This window comes from Bombus affinis, chromosome 9 (genome assembly GCF_024516045.1).
Source record: "Bombus affinis isolate iyBomAffi1 chromosome 9, iyBomAffi1.2, whole genome shotgun sequence".
NCBI lineage: Eukaryota > Metazoa > Arthropoda > Insecta > Hymenoptera > Apidae > Bombus > Bombus affinis.
Window position 1 is genome coordinate 11,731,583 of NC_066352.1, and position 23,987 is coordinate 11,755,569.

Below are 23,987 nucleotides of genomic sequence, written 5' to 3' on the forward strand. Positions count from 1 at the left end.
AATACTGTTTTCAAATTAAACTCAATTCTTAACTAATTTTTATGTAAATTGATTCCAGTCTAAGGAATTTGAAATTTCAGCCGGAAATAATTTCGTATGTATATCGTTATTTGAGCTTATACGTAATATAATTTTACGATAAAATTGATTCGAATGCAAGTATAATATTAAAACAAATAATTTTATTCAATAGATAATTAGGTCGAAAAATAATTACAGTTGCAATACATAAAGCTTATTAATAACTAAAGATCATGTACTTAGTACTATACTAATGAACATGAAAATTTATTTTTAAATATAACTATGATACTATTACAATTTAGTTCCTTGACAATCACTATTACATTTTCTTTGTATAATTATGCAAAAATCGCTTTTGTCTTTCCGAATCTAAATGTATCTAGAAACCACGTCTAAATAAAACTCAGTATGTATATTTCAATAAAAATCATTCAGAAGCAATCTTTGGCAACTCTGAAGAATTTGAACAAGTACTATTAGGAATATTTCTAATTGACTATTTAACATATAAATCTCATTACCATTTCATTTCCTATTATTTCGACCATTAATATTTAACATATTTAATTCATTTATACCTCAACCTTCCACAACGAGAGCGTTATTAAACATTTTCGAACACATTTTTTTACTTTTTGAATTGTATACAACAAAATAATATAAATTTTTTAAATAAATCTTTGTAGGATATATCGCTTTGTATAACATCTACTGATGCATGATTATTTGCAAGAAAAAGCTAACATTTATTTTGATTTAAAAATCTTATTTTCAAAACAAATTATCTCGAGTTAAAACATGCCGCGTTATATTTTCGTATTCGAACACATTCATTTTGATTTATTGTATAAAACTCGCTAACGAACCAAGTTCCTAAAATTAGTTTAAGAGATGTCTGTTTGGAAGTATTTTATACGGATATTTTTTTCAATAATTATCATAAAGCACCATTAATACGCAAAGAACGTATCTTTAACGATTACTTACATAAGTAATTTACATATATGTTTATATAAAAACAATTTTATATATTGAATTTAATGCACATTTTTTTGGAAGAATAAACTTTTCGAGTCTTAGATAAGCGAAATTTTGTCTCAGTCAGATAAAACAATTCATAAAAATGTAAAATCAAATATATAAACCTTTTTTATCAACCAAAATTAAAACATTTTCATATGTAACAATAACAATGTTTGATTGTATATAGTATATTAGATATTAGATATCTAATTCTGTATAATCATAAGACAAAATTAGAATGTTGCACTAAAAAACAGTAACAAAAAAATTGCTTCAACTGTACTACAATTTGGTACGTTGTAAAAGATGATTCTCTAACTATAGCACACACCAAATATTCATAATTTCAAATATTTTTTATCACTTTAGTCATATGTTAATTATATGACATAATATATGTATAGTCTTAACAATATACATTTTTTTAAATATGCGCGCTAATTACCAGGTACTAGTTAATATTTGCAACAGAAGAGAATATTCTTTGAAATGAATATAATACAACTTTTTCTTTGAGGATAAACTGCGTACCTTTGGACAAAGTTTTTCACGAAATTTTATAATATGCAAGAATCTATAAGTTACTGTATATATAAAAATGGTAATTATCATTGTATTTAATATAATATCACCCGTCCTTAGATCAGGATTAAAAATACGAATTTTAATTATTTTATGTCATGTAACTCATTATTAAGCACGATAATAATTATATGCTTGTGTTTTTGATTTTTGATAAGTTATATATGGCATTTTTTAAAACTTGCACCAAAATTTGAGTTATATATGCATTAAAAAAAACACTGAAATAATTTCATTGCTTCAATGTTCTATGACACGTTTACCATTAAATTATGAATATACGCTAAAATATAAGTTTTTTAAAGTAATTCTAGGATTTCATTTGTTATGTCCAAAGGTATGTGTACTTATATACATAGAATATACAAACAAAGATAATGTAAAAGAGGATTTTAGAAGACATTTATACCTACAGTCTTTTTTAGACTACAACATTTACACCTTTTTCTTAAATGAACAAAGACAAAGGCCTGCATTTACCTGCTGCCATTATACGATTTGAGGAGAATAAAAACAATAGCTGCTAATAAATTATAGAAATAACGAAGTCATCTCTTTTTACGTGCTGCGAATAAATCGCTATAACTATAAAGCTTAAACTAAAAGCTAGTCACGCGTTATTAATAAGCGGAAAGTCAAAAGGCACCATGTTCCCAATATCTTAGAAATACTTGATTGCACTTTAAAACTGATTAAAACATATTTATGCTCGCTATAATAATAAAATGATATAAAATGAACTTTTCAGATCATTAAAGGAAAGTCTTCGATATTATGTTTGTGAATGAAATAAGATTCGACATTATAGAAATTATAATCTCAAACGAAATGGTTCATAAATTGATTTGTATAAATCCCTCCTTCTATCTTAAACAATTCGATGCGTTTCACGCTATGAGTAGAGGAATCTGAGAGCTTTCATATATTAAAACTTTAACACTTACTCTACAAAATCTCGATCAGTAGATAAAAAAGATCGAGGCTAGTTGGAACGATTAAAATTTTTAACAATCTACAGTTGATACTTGTAAATGAATAATAACAGATCCATGGCCTAATTTGTTATATTTAAGACTAGAAAAAGTCCTTCATGGAGAGCGTTAAGACGATAGTGCGAGGCCCAAACGAGCAAATGCCATTTCCTTTCGTAATCGAGTAATTTCCCAGTAAACATCGTGAACTGTAACGATAATTAAATTTCTACACTACCAGAAAGGTAAATCAGTATAATAAATATTTACCTGAGCTTTTAACAAGGCCACGTTCAATGTAACGTAAATAATTCAAAAAATCGCAGACCGCTATAATCTATAAAAATATATTTAATTTTATATTCAAATATTTAAAGATTCATAATAAATTATTTACAAAATTTAAACACTTACTCGATTGCGACAAATTTGTGATATGCTGTACCACTGATTTTCTTGATCTCCGAATCTCATACGATAATAACATTGGCGCGGTGCTTCAAGCAATACACATTTTCTAAAGAAACAAAAAAAAAAAAAAGAAACAAAAAAGAAAATATATGTTAATTTAGTATAATCAGAAAATTTCTAATATATCGCTATGGTATTAAAACACAAGATTTACTTTGGAAAAGTGAATTTAGTTTTGTCGCTGATCGCTTCGATAAAGATGATGCCATCGAGAACGGCTTGTTTAACTTTCGAACCCAATTCTTTGTTAGGGAAATCAAGGCAAAGATCGATGTCTTCTGTAAAGATTCTACCAACAAAAGGATCACCTTTGTCTACACATGGATTAGCTTTCCATTTAAGAAACTCTGTATGTACTCTAGGATCAACTTCGAGGCCAAAGTCTTTGCATTCTTTGTCTTTCTCCTTTTCTGAATCTTTTTTCCAATCTCTTTCTAGTGTCTCTCGATCCGAAGGTAAAGATGATCTTTGTTCTTTCAGTGGGGAATCCGGCGGAGAACTCTCTCGACCGTATTTTAAATTGAAATGCGACGGTGATCTAGGTGCAAAAATATTTCGGATATAATTTAAATACCAACCTCCATTTATCGATATTCCTGATAACTAACAAAAGATATGATTAGAAGGTTTTTAATTGTAATGATAGTAAATGCAATTTTACCTTCGATGTTTCCTTGCAAAAAGACCTTGCTGAGTATCTTCACTGTTTGGACGACTTTTCGTATCGATCTGCGGATGTAGATGGAAGTTTGGTTTAGCCGGCGTCGAAGTTAACACTAACGTTTTTAGAGCCGCTACTTCTGCAGCCAAAACTTCAGCTTTCATACGACTTTCCTCCAATAGGCGCTCTGCTGTAGCTTGACGTACATTTGCTTCTCGTACCATGTTATGTGCCTCCTATATATACATAAAAATTTGCTCAATTTTTTATGCCTTTATGTTACATATTAACGATATAGTCCATAAGATTTACTTGAAAGAGGCTGGCAGTGAGTTCCTCCAATTCAGCTTCAACATCTTGTTTAATTCTTGAAAGTCTTGTGACTTCTTCATCTTTCAATTTTAATTCCTCATGTGCTCTCTTAAGTTCATCTTGTAATTTTGCTACAGCATGTTCCTTTACTTCTGCTATAGCTCTACCCCATTGTAGAGTGGTTGGTGAGGGTGGTTCTCTTTCCTGAGAGTTCTGAAAATAACACATAAGCAATATCATTACAGTAATATAAATAATTAATTGTAATATACATTGAATTACAAGAAATTACTTGAGAGTCCTTTATACATAATAATGGTTTTGAGGAGTTGTTACAATGGTTGAGTTTTGTTGAATCATTAATGGAATCTTTGTTGTTTATTATTTCGGCATCTTCTTCATTAAATGTAATAGGTAATGGCTTGATACAATGATTTTGATTTTCAAACAATTTATGTTCATTCTTGTTCAACCTTGCCAGAGTGTCACAGGATTTTGCAAGTTTTCTTTGTTCCATCGTTGGTGAATTTCAATATCGCAATTGAACATTGTGGAGCTTTCTGGTATACGTAAATACAGGAGTGATCTTGGTTGAACTGGAACTAAACAGATTAGATTGTGAAAACAGATGTTGCTTGGTTTAAAAATAAATTTCCTTAATGGCAACATTCTTTCAATGTATAATCTCTTAAAATATTCTTGTAAGTGATGAGAAATGACCAAAATAAATATACAACTCTGTGTGTTACACAACTCTGTATGTATATATGTTGATTTCTGGATCTATAAAAAGAAATGCTGCACATGATTCTGTCCATATAAACTAAATTAAGACATTATTAGTTTTTAAATATTTATTCCAATACAATAATAAATTTATATATATATATATATATTTATATATAAGAAGAAAAGGAAAAAATAAACAAAGTACATTAAATATTCCATATTTTATTAAATTAATAAAAAGATTGAAATAAAAAAAACAATGAATTTCTATTAATATATTTTATAATTATCATTCTAGTCGCATAAAACACATAAGACAATTCTGTTGCGGACCTTTCATAACGGATACCTTAATTAATGGCAATTTATGTATCTCGGCAATTAAAAGGATGACGAGAGAATAATTCCGTTAGGCAAATGTGCTTTTTTTATTTATATAAACAAGCTTTTTCGTTGTAATACGCAATAGAGTATTGAAATATTATTTCAGCATGTCGTAACAAAGATTAGATTGAACAGCATCCAGAGATGAGAGGAAAATTCATCAACGAAAAACGGATCCGCGCTTATCGATCCAAAGACGGTGTGATTCTAATGCTTGGCAGCATTCTATAACTTACCCGTGAACCTTTCTTTATGCAACTCTCCTGCCATTAGTGGGTCTGGCGAAAATCATCAAACGATATCAGAGGGAAAAAAGCGGAACGGTATAAAGATTTTTTTCCGCAATATGTCAACTTGGTGTCAATGTGTAAAAAGAAACAGCACCCATCACCCTTACGCGACCCGCAACACGGCCCGACTGAAGTCACATAGACAAGAGTATAACAGTGAACTTTCAAGCGCCACAGGTTACCCACTGCTAAATGCTCGTACTACCTCGTACCAGGTCGTACTTATGCTCCGTAGATTATGAAGTCATTGAAGTTCACGCGCGTCTTGAATTAGGCGAAGAATTACGAAAGCGAACGTCGTAGCACGCGTACGAAAATTTTCACTGAAATAAAACTACGCTACGATACGCTACGAGATTCGCTCATTGCCGCCTTTTTAACGTAATTAGAGTTAAAGCGATTTCAATTGTGCTCAATGCCGCTGGAATTTAATCTGTTATTGTTTTCTCACGGTTTCGTTTCACGCTATTTCAATTATACAGCTGCTGCTAGCTTTAGAAATACTTTAGAAATTTGTAAATATCATAGCTGATTTTATCAAATATTTTGGATGAAAATTTTTAGGTGTGACAGTACCTTATTTTTTCAGCGATCGATGGTAATTTCGATGTCTAGTAACTTGATAATTTTGTCACGTTTCTCCATCAAAGGCACTTCATGCTCTATTCTTTACCGTTATGAGGCGTCTGCTGCAGTGTTTGATACTTTTCGTGCGTGACTGTGCTTTCGGTTTGATGTTCCTCTTTGTGTTCGTATGACGGCATAGTCCCGATCGCATGAGGTTCGAATTCGAATCCACAAAGTTGAATATGAATCATTTATTACTGTGATAATTGGTATTTGTAAATAATGGATATCGGAAGTGAGTAGTATTTTACTTGCTCTTTTCTATTTTAATATTTATAAGAAGATTATAAATATGAATGTGATGTTACCGAAATTAATGTGTATAAAAAAATGTATGAAGATTAAGTTTCATTGTATAATGAGAGTTAAAATATGATTTCTCTAGTAAGTAACATAGTAGGCTATGTATACAGAAATGTTGATTTGATAATAGGATTAATTAAAAAGAAGAAACGGGTCAAGCGTGATGGCAACCTTCAGCAATTGGCTGAAATTGTTAAAGAGCTTGGTGACGTATACTTTGAAAGTGACAAGTATGAAGATGCTTTGCAGGAATATACAGAACAACTGGAAATTTGCAATATCTTAGGAGATAAATTAAATATAGCAGTTGCTCACAGAATGATTGGAGAAATACAGGCAAGTCTTGGCAATTACGAGGAAGCATTGAGTCATCAAAATCTTTACTTGGGTTTGTATTTAAAATATTCATTGTGTTAATATTTTTAATTTGTATAGCATTATAATAAAAACATTTTTGTGTTAGGTAGAAGGGGCCAAGGAGATACAAAATTTATTAGAAGAACAACGAGCTTATGCAACATTAGGTAGAACATATTTTTGTTGGGCTGAAAGTCAGCCTGAAGAATCTGAAAGAAAACCTGATGCTCTTATAAGTGCAAGACAAGCGTACACGAAGAGTATACGTCTTTGCAATGAGTATTATATCTTATTTAATGTCAATAAATTTATATAATATAATATATATATAACATATAATATAATATAATATAATATATAAAATATATATATGATATTAATTTCCTAAGCAGTATATTATAAAAAGTATATTTGTATTTTATTTAGATTGGGTGATACTAACATTGACCTAAAAGAATTAATGACAATGAGGGCACGATTGTTACTGAATTTGGGATTAGTACTAGAAGCTGAAAAAAAACACCAAGAGGCTGTTGATCTACTGATAAAAGCTGCAGGTTTATGTAAGACACACAACTTACGGGAAGATTTCTATAGAACGCAAATTGCTCTCGGAGGAATTTACGAGCGGAATCGCGATTATGATCTGGCTTTAGCACATTTCGAAACTGCCGTTGAAGTTGATAATTCATCGTTGAAAGCGGAAGCACGATTTCTTCAAGCAGAATTGCTTTTAAAAATAGGAAAATGGACCGAATCACGAAAAATATTAGTGCTTCTTTACGTTACGGAAAACTTATCACAAAATCTGAAGCATCAAGTAGAAAAATGTCTCAGGATAGGTATGGTTAAGGTTAAGGATAGGTTAAGAGAATATAATTATTTTTGTGGTTTTATTTGAAATATTTGTTTGAAAAAATATTTTGTTTATAGTTGCAACATTACAAACAACTGAAGAAGCTTTAACTACAGAAAAAGATACCAACATTAAGTTGAAATATTATGAGACATTAGGAGATGCAGCGGTGGCTGCACACTGTTTTGAGGAAGCTATAGAATATTACAGAAAGATGCTCATGTGTGCGGAAGAAATACAAAGCGATCGCATAGGGGCAGCTTTATTAAGTTTAGCCCAAACATTGAAAGATGTCGGACAATATAATGAAGCATTGGACTTTGCTCGTAGAGAACTAGAACTATGCACAAATCCACGTGAAATATGTAGATCTGCTTTGTTCTTAGTAGATTTATTGATAACTATTAAAGCAAACAACAAAGAGATTGAAGAAATTTATAGTCTAGCCTTGAAAAATGCAAAAGCTTGCAATGATATTTCTTTAGAAACAACTGTTTTAAGAGAACACTTGAATTATCTAACAAATACTAATAGAACAGAAGAGATAGGAGCACTTTCAGAAAAGTTAGATACATTGGAAAAATTATGTAATGATACAGATAGTGAAAGCGAATCAGAAGGAAACAATATTGGTGCAAACATTTGCTTGGAAGATTTGTCGGATGTTGAAGCAGAATTAAAAGTTAGAGAAAATATTAAAAATAGAAAACGAACGAGAAAGACGTCGGTTGCTATAAAAAGGAACGAAAAAGGAGAAACACAACTTCATGTAGCTTGTATACATGGAAATGTTGAAACTGTAGAAAAATTATTAGAATCTGGTCATTTAACGAATGTTAGAGACCATTTTGGCTGGACTCCTCTTCATGAAGCAGCTAATCATGGTCATGTCGAAATTGCAAAGTTATTATTAAAATATGGTGCAGATGTAAATGATCCTGGAAGTTTAATGTGCCAAGGAGTTACTCCTCTTCATGATGCGGCTTCTTGCGGCAATTTTACCATGATGAGATTTTTAATTGAACATGGAGCAAATGTGGAACTTAAAACAAATGATGATGATACTGCACTAGATTGTCTAGAACAATGGAGGAATCGTGTTGATGATTTATCTTCTGAAGATCAAATGGAGTATGATGAAATGCACAAATTATTGTCTGCTATGATACCAGCGAGTAATAAGAGAATTTCGAAACGATCTCATACATCATCATGCAATTCAAAAACTCACAGCGTAGATGAAAATGTTGTTATAGAAAAGATCTCTGCAGGTGAAGATTATAAAAGAACTATAGCTAGCTTGAAACATAGGAATGATCCAATTGGAGCTTCTTTGTCTTCTATGAAACGAAATGTAAATCCACTTTTGAATAGTGAAGAGGTTCTTTTGGATGATTGGTTGGAAGATGATATCAATGAAAGTATAAATAATAGAAGGTGCTCTGATGAACATTCCTCCTCAATGACAAAGAGGAAATCAAGTAATGGAAATATCGATATTGAGAAAAATTTAAAACGGCAAAAAATGAATAGTCAGAATCAAGTAATTGGAGATAATGAATGTGATGTAATAGAGGAGGATAGTAATGATAGTTGCAGTACTGAAATAAGACGGACTTCTACTGAACGTAAGATTCAGAAAAAAAAACAGCAAATGTCGTTGTTATCAATTGGATTTACTAAAGATTCTACTTCTCGAAGTTCTTCACCTGAAATTTCATTTAACACAGGATGTGAATCAACAGAAATCAATACTATAAGATCAGTTATTTTAAACATTCTTGTAGATGGAAAAATGTTTAAAACCCAAATAGAATTTTCGAATACAATGAGGCCATTAGTAAAAGAAATTGTAGCTGATATTGAAACTAAATTCTACAACGATACTGGGTGTAAAGCAAAACTAGATCTAAAAACTATGGATGGTATTGCGATCAATTGCAATAACGTGTTCACGATATTAAATGAAGGGGATATTGTTAAAAATTTGGCATGCGAAATAATTGAGTTAGAAACTCCTTCTATTGTCGAGCGATATGGGGCGATTTGTAAAAATTACAGTATAGGTAGATATTTTATGAGTAAGTATACTTACTTCATAATTTTCAAAATAATCATTACTTTTAATATTTTTAGATGTTCGAGAATGCGTATTAAAGTGTTTGAAATCATGCGAGAACACGTTTACTTTGCGATTAAAACAAGAAGATATTAGAAAAGAAGAATTTATATCTTTATTGAAAACTTTAGAATATCAAAAGAATGTTCAAATATTAGATTTATCCGGTGGTAACTTATATGAACTTGGAAAATCTTTAAATGATTGTATTTTAAGATTGTCATCTTTGCAAGAATTGTGCCTTCAAGGATGTGATATAGATTATAAGTGCCTAAGTAAATTAGAGAAACTACCTTCACAACTTAAGTTTCTTGATCTCAGCTATAATCCTCTTGGATCATCAAGTCAAGAAATCTTATTTAAACTTTTCACCCCTTTAACACAGCTTCGGACATTGAATTTGCGATATTGTCAATTACGTAATTTTCGTTTTCTTTTAAACAACAATAATCTAGTAAATTTAGATATTTCTTGGAACTTTTTCAGTGAAGATGAAGTCTGTGCCACTTTACAAAGACAATTACTTAATTTGAATTTATCGAATACTATTTGTTCTAGGGATTTTAATTTGGTTAAAAATATTTTTAATAAAACAGATTTTTCATTTGTTAATTTAGAATGTTTAGAGCTTGCTTCATGCGAATTATCGGATATTGACATTAGAAATATATTATTACGTGTATCGAATCTTTCGAAATTTGTGCTTAAAGGAAATAGAAAAGTGGGAGTACAATCGCTGAATTTATTATTGAAGTACACACCAACACTAAGACATATCGATGTTAGTGGATGTGAGAATATTACTGAATTTCCTGATTCTGAAGTATTTATTGAAAAACCTGAGATTTGTACATTAATCGTGAGTATGTATTCAGAAGTGTGCGACTGTTGGGTTCATTTATGGCGAGGGAAGGGTGTAGTGAAGAAACTGCCGCATAATCTTACTATTTTTAAACCGGTACTTTAATATATTTATACATATAATACTATGTGTGCATAGAATTGAAAAGAGTTACAAATTACAGAAAGCATTCATTTATTTTAAAACATATTTCATCATTTTCTCTAATTTGTAGTAGCTTAAAAAATATATTTTTATACAAACTATCTTTTGTAAAAAAAATTGTAAATTATCTAAATATGTCCATATTAGATCTCAATAGGTATTTCCTAAAAAGACAAATTTGAAATACCGGAAGTATAGTATATTTTACTGCACTTCCTGGCATCAAAGTGAATGGGAACATTTAATAAAGTCCAATTCAATGTATATTTGTTACCAAATTTTAGCTGTTTTATACTTTACAGTAACCTTTCCTTCAAACTGGTGCTCAATCGAATCACAAAAGCTATAAAAAATGCATATAGTTAAATAAAGGTAATATTTAAGCAACATGCTAAAAATGTTCTATAACAGAAAATATTGTAATATATATTGTAAATATTTTTAACAGGCAATAAACGTTGTTTACCTTTGCTCCGTTTTTTAATTACGAATGCTATCAACATTGCATAATAATGTAAGTGAACAATAATTCCAATCATAACAATTTAAAATCGATTGAGCCATTATAGCATCAGTTTTCATATGCTGCAATCATTTCTTTCAGAAGCTGATTCAGTAAAGAATACAAAATAATTGATGTTTATTAAATATTTACGAAATGTTTGTATACTTGAGTAAAAAAATAGCAATACCAAACAATTTTCGTCTGAATTGTATAGCATGGAACCAAAGGGAAGGTTATATAGCTGTTGGCGGAGAGGATGGTCTTTTGAAAGTACTTAGAGTAGATTCCAATGTAAGTGGTTCTACCAGTGGTGGGAGGTCTAGAAACTTAACTGCTGCAAGTAATTTAAGTATGAATCAAACTTTAGAAGGTCATAATGGTCATGTGCAAGTAGTTACCTGGAACGAACAACATCAGAAATTAACTTCAAGTGATCAGAATGGTGTAATTATAGTTTGGATGTTGTACAAGGGCTCTTGGTACGATGAAATGATAAATAACTGCAATAAATCAATAGTTAAAGGGATGGCATGGAGTTTAGATGGTTTAAAAATTTGCATAGTTTATGAAGATGGAGCAGTTATTGTAGGTTCAGTTGATGGAAATAGAATCTGGGGCAAGGAATTAAAAAATACAGCTCTTGCAGCTGTACAATGGTCTCCAGATGGGAAACTATTATTGTTTGGCATAAAAAATGGGGAAGTTCATCTCTTTGATAATCAAGGCGTATTTTTAACAAAGTTAAATATGATACCACTTAATGGTGGTCAAGTTCAAACAATAGTTTCATTACAATGGTATGATGGAAGGAATGGTTATATTGGCATAGATTGTCCAACTTTAGCTGTTTGCTACAGGAATGGTAAAATACAGCTCATGAAAGACACTAATGACGATAATCCAATTGTAATAGAAACTGGTATGACAGCGGCATGGTGTTGTTGGAATAGTTATGGGTCTATATTAGCTGTAACTGGGATGTTACCATTATTGGGTAACGGAGAAACAAAGGACACTAATGTCATTCAGTTTTATACTCCTTTTGGTAAACATATGAGGACCCTAAAAATACCTGGTAGAGAAGTCACCTGTTGTGCATGGGAAGGAGGATCACTCAGAGTAGCTCTATCTGTTGATTCTCATATCTATTTTGCAAATATTCGTTTAGATTATAAATGGACTTACTTCAGTAATACAGTTGTGTATACAAATGAGAAGATTACCAAAGATGGTATTTGCATTATATTTTGGAATACAACGAATAATACGTATTGTACTAAAAATGTAAGAGCATTGATCTCCATAGCTTCACATGGAGATCATTGTGTTTTGGCAATAAAAAATGACCTAGCTCAAGGATCAGAGCAATTTGCACTCTTAGTATGCAATACAATTGCTACTCCAATAGATACTAAGTTTATAGACTTAGAGCCATTATGGGTGACCATGACAAATAGTGTAATTGTTGCAGCATCCAAGAACAATTTCTTGGTTTGGAGTTATCGCACTCCTCGTAGTTCCATGTTGCATGCAGGACGAATTAGAAGAGATAAAATTTACCATATTGACGAAACTCCGACCGGGGTGACGGAAGTTATTCAAGATTTAGACAAAGACAGATCCTTTGAGGCACCTATTAATACTAAAGCTACTATGGACCCGATTTGTTGTTTGTGCGCAACTGATAAGATTCTATTGATAGGTAGAGAGTCGGGAATGATTCAAAGATATTCTTTATCTCAGATAACTCTTACTAATAGATATAATACAAATTGTAAGCTTTATAAGATTGCAATCAACTGTGATTCATCTCGGGCGTCTATTATGGACACGAGTGGCGTTCTAACTATGTTAGATTTGGAGACTGATCTCAAGAAAAATACTTTGAAGGATGGAGAATCAGAGGGCGAAATAAATAAGTTCGAAAGAAAGGATGTGTGGGCCATGTGCTGGGCACAAGACAATCCCGCTTTATTAGCAATTATAGAAAAAACCAGAATGTACGTTTTAAGAGAATTCGATCCCGAAGAACCGATATCCTGTTCTGGATATATCTGTTCATTTCAAGATTTAGAAATACGTTGCGTTTTATTGGATGATCTCATGCAGAAACCAGAAGATACAAGAAATGACTTAATAGTGGATTTAGAAGTGAAATCACTGAGGGATACCAGGGAATTATTGACGAAAGTAGGTTTGAAAGAAGCAAACAATTTCATTCAGGACAATCCACATCCACGATTATGGCGTTTATTAGCAGAATCAGCTTTACAGAAACTAGATTTGGAGACTGCAGAAAATGCAATGGTTCGTTGCACAGATTACTTAGGTATACAATTTATCAAACGTTTACAGAACGTGCACAACGATCATCTGAAGAAAGCCGAGGTGGCTGCGTTTCTTGGCAACTATGACGAAGCTGAAAAATTATATTTAAATATGGACAGAAGGGATCTTGCTATTTCGTTACGTCAAAAATTAGGAGATTATTTTCGGGTGGTACAGCTAATGAAAATGGGTATTGGCGGGTCTGATAAGCAAATGGAGTACGCTTACAATAAAATTGGCGAATATTATGCTGAAAGACAGAATTGGGAAGGTGCAAAAGAATATTATGGAAAGAGCAGGAATCTGGAGAAACTTATAGAATGCTATTATAAATTAGAAGATTTTGTTCAATTGGCAGGGACAGTGCAACAGTTACCAGATAAAAGTCCACTTTTGAAAATGGTAGCAAGAATGCTAGGTTCCGTGGGTATGTGTTCTCAAGCAGTAGCAGCATATATAAAATATGGAGATGTGAAACTGGCCGTAGATACGTGCGTTCGTTTGAATCACTGGGACCAAGCAGTCGAATTAGCAAAGACTTATAAAATGGCCCAGATAAGCGAATTATTGAACAAGTATGCCAATCATCTTCTGTCCAATGGAAAGAGACTACAGGCTATAGAATTATACAAGAAGGCAAATCACAATTTGGAAGCAGCAAAGTTGCTGTTTCAATTAGCAGAAGAGCAAGCAAAGACTAGGACGAATCCGCTACGCGTAAAGAAAATTTATGTTCTAGCAGCTCTGTTGGTCGAAGATCATATCAATGCCGCGCCAGCTGCTAAGGGCGGCCGTAGCAACGTTGTGATGGGTTTAACAGAAAACAACGAAGACACTCGGGTGATAGAGAACGCCTGGAAAGGGGCAGAGGCTTATCATTTTCTCTTATTAGCCAATAGGCAGATATATTCAGGGAATTTTGATGCAGCCATGAAAACAGCTCTGAGATTGAGAGAATACGAAGATATCTTGCAACCAGAAGATATTTACTGCTTGCTTGCTCTATCAAGCGCAGTCAATCACGCTTTTGCAGTCTGTTCCAAGGCGTTCATTAAATTAGAATCTCTAGAGATTATTTCAGAGGCGGTCAGAGAAGAATATGAGGATTTGGCTGTGGACATTTTCACCAAGCACAGTCCTCAAGATGTTCGTAATTCTAAGGCAGAATGTACAAATTGCGAGAGTCTGGTACCCGACTGGTGTGTCGCCTGTCCTAACTGTATGACCAGGTTCCCTCCTTGTATTATCTCTGGCAAACCGTTGATGGATCTGAGCAATGCGTGGATCTGCACCGTTTGCAGACACCACGTGGCTACAGAACGAGATGTAGTTAATATTAATGCTTGCCCTTTGTGCCACAGCACGGTTACATATATGTAATTGATGTGTTTGAGTATGTATTGGTCATGCATTATCAGACAAATATGTTATGCTTGAGCTATAACAGACATGCCGGCGAGCTTTAAGCTTGCCATTGAAAGAGCATGTTTCATTTTTATAGTAGTATGCACCAGTTAGAATGTGCACTGCTTAAAAGTATTAATCCGTGTTGCGATTTAGATAATGTGTTGAGTATCTGATTGATTTATTGAATCAATAAGATCAATCCGTAATTTTCTGACTATTTAGAATTTATAATTTAGAAACGTGTGATAATGTGATTAGTCAAATTTTCAATGTTACTTATCACCGAGTGATTATATGGTTATTTTATTTTTAAAAATATTATTAGGGACACGTGAATTAATAACAATTTTCGTAGTTGAAAAATGAATAATTTCTGATCTCATTTATAAGTCTGGCGTCATATTCTTGTGTAGTATTTTGTTATCTTTTTCAACTTAAATTATGAAGCTTCTCCGTTTTAAATATCTTTTTATATTCTACGTATTTAAGACAGTGTACTTATATAATTTAATTGCATAGTGATAACTTTTAATGCAAATTCCGTCCAGTAACTGAAATATTAATACCGTGCATTATATATGTATAAATACATATGCTATATATTTATTAATTTTTATATTATCATAATCGTCTACATTAAACGTATTTTAGACTATTTTATATGTTTTTTTAATGAATATTTCCTTAGAGCATGTTTTATTTAAAATTTAACTTATACAACAAAATTCAAAGGAATTACCGGTCTGCGCATGGCAACTGATTGGCGCGTAACTATCGTGCCACAAAATTTGAAGTATGTTCTTCCACTCAGATGGCTTCGAGTATCGCGCATGCGTGTATCGTTGTCGGCACGCGTTCTTTCCACGAGTTGGTCAGTGCGCGTCAAACCAGTAAGGAGGAGGTATTACATCTGTTATCGTCCCTCTTTCACGGATATTTACGGCGTTCCTTTCAAATTTTGTTTCCTCGATTATCGAAACCATCGTGGCGCTACCCATTTCGAATTGTCAAACGTGCTTGCCAAGCCGAGTCACGATTACGAAGTCACTTTCCCGCGAATGTACAGGCGTAAGTGTCGTATCCCGCGTATTTGTCGCGTCAGTTCGTGAGTGTATCGCGAGTGTCCGCCACGGGAATAATTATGAGTGGTATGCTGTCGATGTTATGTGTTATCCTGATCCTTAGCGTCACGACGACGACGGTACGCGCCGGATTGAAATGTGACGCTGTTAAACCTTACTTCGAATCCCAAGGCTTTCCGGCCACTGACATTCCCAAGGAGGCGATTTCATGTAAGTTTCTATTCTCATTTTTTTACTCTGAAATCGATTGAATTTACGTTTCGAGCATTGTAACTCGTTTCGAGTTAAGAATCGTTTGCACAAATGGCGCGAATTGTGGAAAATTTGAAATTTACAACGTGATTTGAGACTCGTAACGGTAATGTCGGATTCCTTGAACGTTATTGGTGAAAATTAACAGTGAGGTTTTGATTCAAATTTTCCACCAATTAGAACCAAGAATTTCAACTTCGAGCGTGTTACGTCGTAACGTGTTCTAATCTAACAATAATTTGTAAAAATGGCGCGAATTCCGGAAAATTTGTAAATTGTGACGTAATAATAATGTAAGATTATTCCAATGTCATCGGTGGAATTAATAGTGAATTTTTATTTTACATTTTTATCAAGAATTTCATTTTGGGGCAGATTACGTTGTAACGCGTTTTAAACTAAAGAAATTTTAGGAACTTTGAAATCGTGACAGCTTAAATTTAAACATTCATAATGGTAATGTCAGACCTCTTGAATATTATGGGAGGAAATGGTTAAAGCTAAGATTCGTCTGATTATTTCGAACAGAATCGTGCATTCAGCAAGTTTTTATATTTCATTTCATACTTTTTTATCGCTTAATTAAATAGTGTCGTATATAACGAAAAGGATAAAAAGTGAATTCTAAATGGAATTTCGATTTAGTTTGTGTTAACTTGTTGAAAAGTTTCCCAGAAAAGTGAGAAAGAAGAATATATGATGAACGGATGAAAAATAAACGCGGAGAAAATTAAAGCTCAGAATTAGAGTGGCCGGGCTCATAATTCACGGCCATTCATGATTTATCCTGCAGAATTTCGTTGAAGTGATTCGCAAAGAGGACACGTTCAACGAAATATTTATGGCCGATGAATTATGGCCTGTGTTTCCTCGCGAAGGGGCTGCACGTGGAGAAAAAACGAACGGAAGAAAAATTCCGAGAAGTTCTCACGTCTCGAAACTGGATACACAAATGTGCCTTAGCTCGCCTCGCCCGTATGTTTGCGTGATGAACTATCGAAGACTTAATGAACGAAATAAGCACTTTATATCGCAGTGCATTTGAACAACTGCCGAAACATTTACAAAGTGGAAATAAATTTTTACAATACTGTGGCTAAAAATTTAATGAAAATAATGGTATTGTTAGCAATTTACGGTGATTACGAAAGGTATTGGCACGTATCCTAATCTTTTTATCGCGTTCTATACGTTTTTTTTCCGATAGCATTAATTTTTTCTAGTCGTATGAAAGTAATACTAAATTTTGTAATATTAAAGTTTGATATACTTGGATCTATAATACCGATCGATCAAAAATAGCCCAAAGTCGTTTATGAAATAATGTAGTTGAAAATTTCATATTTTATACAGATTATTCGTGTTGGTTCACACCCATATAGGGAGATACCTTGGTTTATCACTCGGCATATACATACATCGTACGAGCACAAAGAACCTGTCTACTTTATCAGTTAGTGTAACCACAAATACGTTCAGCTTCGAAAGTATATTTACTTGCGCCGAATAGATAATAAAGGATCTTGCGTTCCGTTAGCGTGATCATACCGCTGACATTCTTTAGAAATGTTACTCTCGAAAATCATAAAATGGATATGTTCTTGTTGAACTTTTAGGTTAAGTTTTTTTACTAGAAAATAGAAAACATACACAGCTCTTGTATAGTGCAAAGGATCGGTTCCTAAATTACTTTCGTTACGGAGATTCGAACAGTGAACATCAGAAAGATAGAAAAAACCGGCATAGAAAGTATTATAGGGATAACGTTCTAAAACAATCTTCAGCCACGATGATTGTCCATTTAATAACGTATGAATCTAAAATTCGATGTCTTCGTCAAAGTCGGAATAAAGGTAAGATTAACAAAAAAGAAAACAGTTTCAAAACATATAGCTCGTTTCTCGTGTCACAGATTACTCAATCTGTGTGCACGAGAGCATTAGACGCGCATTCCGCTCAATCGCGCAGCCATTTCACCATCCACGAACACTTTTATTTCTGACTTGTTTTTGCATATAAACACAGTCGAGCTTATCGGTGAGATGAAAGGAGAGCCGTATGGGTTTCGCGGGGCAGATAAAGAACCGTGGAAGAGCGCCAAGTATTAACGGTATACGAAGTAGCGATACGCGAAGAACGAAATGGCAGAAGAAAAATAATTCGAGGCGTTTCGCGTTTTATCGCGTCGTTCGTGTCGAATGTGCACATTAACGCGTATGCGCATGCGCGACAGGAAGTTACAAGAGTTTTGACACGATTTACTTTCTATGGGGAGTATTTACGACCGATGATCGTTGGTTTGATTTTTCTGGGACAATCGCGACCGGAAGTAATGGCGATCCGGTGGAAGACAATGGGTGCGATAGGACGCGGTATTAGGGTGCGTTTAAAAGAATAATTAACGGTTTTGTGGCGTTGCTTTTCACGGTTACTTACGTTTCATAATAATAATTTATTGGGCGGGAATAATTGATTATCGTGTATTAGTTACAATTTAAAATAAATTTATTTAATTTGCTTGTACGTATTTGATATTTCACATCGATCAATTTAAACGTTTGATAATTTATTGAATGAAAGTAGCTACGATCCAGTTGTAGTTTAGAATAGATTTAGCTATAGATAGGATATTTCTTACAAACATAATTAGTTATCATTACCAGATCACTATCGTACATAGCTTAAATATTCTCGTATATCCCTATAGATAAATATCTACATACTTCTTTTCGCCATTTATATTTCGTACTATATCGTGTACAGTCCATCCGATGATTTACTAGTTATTTTTTTCAAGCGTCAAAATTTGTCATTCCATTATATTTACATTTTAATTAATATTCTTTTACGTTATTCGGTCGAAGACCCTTCGTAAGGGCTGGTATCGATTCCTATCGTTAGATACTTGCCATTTGCCACAAACCTGATCGCGTTACTTCGTCAAAACTCGAGACCAGCTACGAGAAGTTTCATCAGAAGCTAGAAACCGACTAAACTATGGACGTTGCTTAAACTGTAACGAGCATAATCTCTAATCAAAGGTGTTAATCGTCCGTCTTTATCTTGCTTTTCGTTCAAGCCGACAAGCCGGTGACATGTCCCAAACTTCAACTGCACCACGAAAACTAATTTAAATCAATGAACACTTCCATTTAATCTGTCCCTCGATTTCATCGCGTTAACGCGATCGTAAAAACGCGTTTAACAAGTAGTTAGTAAGTGGGCCGAGGATGCAAGCATCCGGGGACCATTACACCCTGGCTCTGAGTTTTTACTTTTACGATCTTCCTCTTTATCTCCTGTTCAAATTTCATTTTTTCCTCTCGTGTGGTCTACCTGCTGCAATATTCGACGAACAGCTGTCTCAGATCTCTGCTACCTGAATTTTCAGGCTTATTATCTCGACACGGGTACCATTTTAGCTTTTACGAGGCTAGAAGCCGTCGATTAGCTTTTCTCTACTCGGTGCAATGTCGTATACGTTGATTCTTCGTCTTTAAAAGGTGAGTATTTTTCCGATTGTTGGATCAAACGGACGGTAAATACTTTGGTACATTTACTCTCACGTTAGTTACACTTGGCTGAATCTATATACGGATGGCATCATGAAAAGGATACGTCGCGAATTAAATTTCGTAATTACGTAGTTGAAGGAACTTGTCGTTCGTTATATACTCGCGTCATTCTCCCTTTGAATGCAGGCGAATTACAAAATGCCTTTGTCCATAATAATATTAATTATAAATGTTACCGGATAGAGCTTTGTAATTTGTAATTTCAATGTACAGAGATGATGGCCAGCAGGCTATCGATTGATAAAATATTACGATGATTCAAAATTTAACCAGATAAACGAAAAAGACACAGCGTTAATCTGCTTTTTCATAATTACAAAAGAAATATGAAGATCAATGACACGACGGTTCGGTGTGTTTGATTACAATGCCAGACAAGTGAAAAGAAGAAAAGAAGAAAATTTGTACTTCCTCAAAGTATGAAAGAAAACACAATCGAATGATACAAGAGACCTTAAAATTTCCTTGAACGAATTGTCAAAGAACGACCTATCCTATTTCAGCTGGAAATTTTAGACGATTGAAATCAGTCAGTATCTTGATGGTCGAAATGGACTTCGGTAAGAATTTTGTCATCGGTGGATTAAGGATCAGATCTGTTCACGAAACGACGAGAGAATTAATCGCATCGAGTGCCTCGAGCAACAGTAGGATTTTGGATAATACCAAAGCCGACTCGTACTCTTGTAGAATGCTCCTTCATAGCCTGTTCAACACGCCGGAACATTTGTTAGCGTCTACGGTGATCCTAAGTCCTGACGGAGCAGCCGGAGAAGCCGGTCGAATGGGATTTCTTGTCGGTCTTACGAACCGCGTCGATTCTATCCGGTGGATCCTTTACACTGTATGTACGACGTACGTGAATAATGAAGGGGGAGCAGGAAAGGTTCCCAAGGAATATTTATATTGAAATGTTTTTTGTCCCGGTAATTCCTGTCTAATATTCTAACGCTTTCGCCTCTGCTCAAACTTCATTCTCCTTTCTCAGCAGCGATATCGTGTTCTTATAAAAAATCTATTTACATCCAGCTTCCTTATCAGGCGTCTATCATATTTCGACATACAAATGTAAATAACAGCATCGTATATCACCGTGATACGATATTTTCTTTTTAGGTGTGAAAATAAAACAGCGACGAATATTGATCCGAAATTTGATGAAAATAAAAATGCCACGTCTCTAGCTACGAAAATACTTAATTGCTGCACTAACACAACGATATTTAATCAGTCAATTAACACCGAATTAATATCACAAAGAATAAAAATTACACTTTAGTGGAAGAATCAGTAATTTTGTTCTAAATTGGCAAAGCTACGATAAAATAAAAAGTAGTACGATAACCCAGATACGTCTGTTATACTTGTTGAAGAACGGTTGCATGTAAGAACACTTCTTATGATAATCCATTTATAATCATCTATTCAACGACAAAATTTATTCCAACTACCCTAACGTGAAAATACAAAGTATCTTGAGCGACCTCCCACGGGTCTTCCGACTCGTTCATTATTCATTCAGTCGAATGTGAGAAAGAAGCGATCGAAGGAACTTTTTATTCTTTGCTCAACTCGTTCTGGAGAAACGGAGGAACAATAGGACGAAATAGGTCAGGACTAGTCGTAAACGTGGTTGAAACAGGTGTTGTGAACCTATACTAAACGCTGTTTCTTTCCCGAGGGTGTCCTCGAGAAGCATAGAATGGAGCTCGATGGTCGAGATCATCGAGAAAGCGAGCATTACGAGAGCTTTCTCAGGCTGTACGAAAAGTGGATTCTATCGATGAGTCGGCTGAAAATTTTCTACGATCATCCTTCTTTCTTTTTTTCAACCTGACGAGAATTTTCTTCCTTGAAAGACCTACAGGATATAGCGACTTTAGCCGTACTTTGTATGTAGATTGTCCTTTGCGTCGTTGTTCTCGATTCGAAGCGAGCTAATGCTCTTTCTGCTTAATTATTCGTGGTTCTTTTGACGGCACTTTATTGTGTTTCTGCCTGTTTATCACGAGGGTAACCTAGATTTTGAAGAAATGGTCGATCGCTCTGCTTCGTGGCTAAATTTCGTGAAATTTTGATTTCTTTTATTTGGCCGTGGAGACTGCAGGGGAAGAACGCGATGGTTCGCGTTTTCTATTTTTTACAGAGGAACAATTTTAAAATTCAGTACATTGCCGAAACACTCCCACGTTATCAAAATTGTTTTCTATTTAGTTGTAAAGCGGAACATCCGTTTTTTCACTCCTTTAAAAATGTTTTTAAAATATTGTTCGCGTCATGATATTAAAATATCGGAGATACTAACTGCTCGTCCTATCAATTATATCTTTGGCTTTGGAATATTTTCGAAAGACTCGCACGTCTTTTGGACCTAACAGGTTGTTCCCATTAACAACTGTTTAAACACAACGAGACATTAAAATCAGAAAACAAAAATATACTTATCGAGCTTTTCTCCTGTGATCCTCGTGCGAGTACAGCTGTTGCGTTGATTCTTCACTCGGTATCTTTTGCTTATTCTATTCTGAATATTGTATTAGGTCACGTTGAATATCCATCGTATCGTTCAGATTTGAACAATCGTTAATCATCGAAAATTTGATCTTCGACGATAGATTTCGCATTCGGTAGGCAAATAAAATTTGAGCACGGTTTATCTTTCGCTTTGCCGTGCTTTTTTGCTATCTTCGGTACACTGAAATAAACCGAAAACAAATTCTACGATAAATCATCGTTAAAACTTCTTATTGCCAGCGTTACAGTTTGCATTCGAAGAAAATTTGATTCGAGTTATCTTTATTGACTTTTTCTGTTGACTTTCTTTCAAATCGAATCTTACTGCCGCCGATCTCGAAGATTAATCGGCGCTGCCCTCCGAAATCTGTTATCGTTTACTGTTTCCTGTTTGGAAAGCCAAGAATATTTAGATCAGACTATAGATACATCGCAATTGCGAACAATTTTCGAAAATTTTCTATTCCAATTATTTTTAATCGCGCGTTACATACAAATTTTGTAGAATGCTTGGATAAAAGTGGAACAAGTTTTAGGAGAAAGAATTTCAACAGGTATCGATTAGGACACTTCCTCGATTACTTACAATGTAAAACGCGACGGTAGTCAGATTGTCAACTCAACTTGTTCGCGTACGTAAAGTGAAATTGATACTAGACGCTATTACACTGTCCGAGCAATTGATTTATGGATCATGTTATACTGGATCGAGCCTGATAAACGATATGTTCCTTCATTAGAGGCGCGGGAACCGGCTACATTAATTGTTGTGCCTTTTAAGGACCAGGTAAGACAGCCACCTTCTACGATTCTTCTCTTCATATTTTCTTCTATCTCTTGATTGATCATCGATCGTTACGCGTATTGAATATCGTCGAGCCACGATAGTTTCTTCTATCTTAATTGCAGTACGTTTCAATAAAGCGTATTTGCATTCCGATTACGTTGTTACTTGCTTCGAGAGTTCTAAATCGAGATAACCTTCCCCGTGTTTCTTAATTTATGAATGCAGATAAACAACGCTGTGCATATTTGCAAGCGTTGTTCGTTAAAAGCGATTAATCTCCATTTGCTATACTTTGTAGGATTTTCGTTGGATTCGATCAGGGCCGGCGCAAGGCAGGTTCAGTGCGTTCACCGGAACCCGGCCCCGTGTTTTGAGAGGCCCCGCGATCTACGAAAATTATCCAATTAAAAAACTCCGATTTTGATTAACTTTTTAGCGAGAAAAGTCATGAAAGTTCGGTGTAACTTCATAAAGTCCTCATATCCTGGAAACTACTTTAGATAAAAAGATCCAGGCTCTTTCAGAGAAATGTACTTTTTAGAGAAATTAGATTACATCAATAGTTTCTTGCAAAGGTCATACATGATTACAGATTTTGTACTTCCGTTGAATTTCTTGTCTCTTGAAAGCGAATTATGGGTGCGAAAAAATATTACTTGGATTTGTTTAAAAAATTGCCTATAAAAATACATAATGTGTAACAGCATTTGTAAATAAATAATTCATCGTTGTAAAATTTAAGTGTAGGATTTGATTGTGTATTCGGGCCCCGCAAAAGGTGACGCCGGTCCTGGATTCGATATTCAAGTAGGAACTGAATAT

At 33.9% G+C, this 23,987-nt stretch overlaps 4 protein-coding genes across 7 annotated transcripts in view; 3 read left to right on the forward strand and 1 right to left on the reverse strand.

The window, feature by feature from the left end:
• Window positions 1–162: 162 nt before the first annotated feature.
• On the reverse strand, window positions 163–6,170 carry LOC126920206 (guanine nucleotide exchange factor for Rab-3A-like). 2 transcript variants are annotated; one of them, XM_050730244.1, is made up of 8 exons: window positions 6,024–6,170; window positions 4,337–4,646; window positions 4,045–4,257; window positions 3,733–3,968; window positions 3,226–3,609; window positions 3,015–3,117; window positions 2,871–2,937; window positions 163–2,809 (listed from the first exon to the last, which is right to left on the reverse strand). In XM_050730244.1, the coding sequence occupies exons 2-8, from the start codon at window positions 4,559–4,561 to the stop codon at window positions 2,730–2,732; spliced, it is 1,308 nt and encodes a 435-aa protein (XP_050586201.1). In that variant the 5' UTR covers window positions 4,562–4,646; window positions 6,024–6,170; the 3' UTR covers window positions 163–2,729. The 2 variants fall into 2 exon arrangements, with proteins under 2 accessions (XP_050586201.1, XP_050586200.1); XM_050730243.1 differs by lacking the exon at window positions 6,024–6,170 and adding an exon at window positions 5,394–5,543.
• LOC126920194 (tonsoku-like protein) lies at window positions 6,164–11,185 on the forward strand. Of its 2 annotated transcripts, none has more exons than XM_050730203.1 (6): window positions 6,164–6,309; window positions 6,508–6,765; window positions 6,845–7,013; window positions 7,161–7,576; window positions 7,668–9,671; window positions 9,727–11,185. In XM_050730203.1, exons 1-6 carry the CDS (start codon window positions 6,297–6,299, stop codon window positions 10,674–10,676), a joined length of 3,810 nt encoding a protein of 1,269 aa, XP_050586160.1. In that variant the 5' UTR covers window positions 6,164–6,296; the 3' UTR covers window positions 10,677–11,185. The 2 variants fall into 2 exon arrangements, with proteins under 2 accessions (XP_050586160.1, XP_050586161.1); XM_050730204.1 differs by having other exon boundaries at window positions 7,668–9,656.
• Window positions 11,010–15,610, forward strand: LOC126920195 (WD repeat-containing protein 35). Of its 2 annotated transcripts, XM_050730206.1 has the most exons (3): window positions 11,010–11,087; window positions 11,164–11,229; window positions 11,320–15,610. In XM_050730206.1, the coding sequence occupies exon 3, from the start codon at window positions 11,374–11,376 to the stop codon at window positions 14,926–14,928; it is 3,555 nt and encodes a 1,184-aa protein (XP_050586163.1). In that variant the 5' UTR covers window positions 11,010–11,087; window positions 11,164–11,229; window positions 11,320–11,373; the 3' UTR covers window positions 14,929–15,610. The 2 variants fall into 2 exon arrangements, with proteins under 2 accessions (XP_050586163.1, XP_050586162.1); XM_050730205.1 differs by lacking the exon at window positions 11,010–11,087 and having other exon boundaries at window positions 11,143–11,229.
• Window positions 15,611–15,746: 136 nt separating this feature from the next.
• LOC126920199 (glypican-4) overlaps window positions 15,747–23,987 on the forward strand; it is a 129,968-nt gene continuing 121,727 nt past the window's right edge. Inside the window, exon 1 of the mRNA XM_050730219.1 lies at window positions 15,747–16,247. Coding sequence (XP_050586176.1) covers window positions 16,097–16,247 — 151 coding nt within the window. The 5' untranslated portion in view covers window positions 15,747–16,096. The remainder of the gene's footprint in view (window positions 16,248–23,987) is intronic.

Excerpts from the sequence above, each read along its gene's own strand:
- LOC126920206 (XM_050730244.1), bottom strand. The coding sequence starts at position 4,561 with ATGGAACAAAGAAAACTTGCAAAATCCTGTGACACTCTGGCAAGGTTG. Across the intron at positions 3,969-4,044 it reads TCACTGCCAGCCTCTTTCAA|GAGGCACATAACATGGTACG; the intron begins GTAAATCTTATG and ends ATGTATATATAG. Across the intron at positions 3,610-3,732 it reads TTTGCAAGGAAACATCGAAG|ATCACCGTCGCATTTCAATT; the intron begins GTAAAATTGCAT and ends TTTTGCACCTAG.
- LOC126920194 (XM_050730203.1), top strand. Across the intron at positions 6,766-6,844 it reads TCATCAAAATCTTTACTTGG|AAGGGGCCAAGGAGATACAA; the intron begins GTTTGTATTTAA and ends TGTGTTAGGTAG. Across the intron at positions 9,672-9,726 it reads TATAGGTAGATATTTTATGA|ATGTTCGAGAATGCGTATTA; the intron begins GTAAGTATACTT and ends TAATATTTTTAG.
- LOC126920195 (XM_050730206.1), top strand. The coding sequence starts at position 11,374 with ATGTTTGTATACTTGAGTAAAAAAATAGCAATACCAAACAATTTTCGT.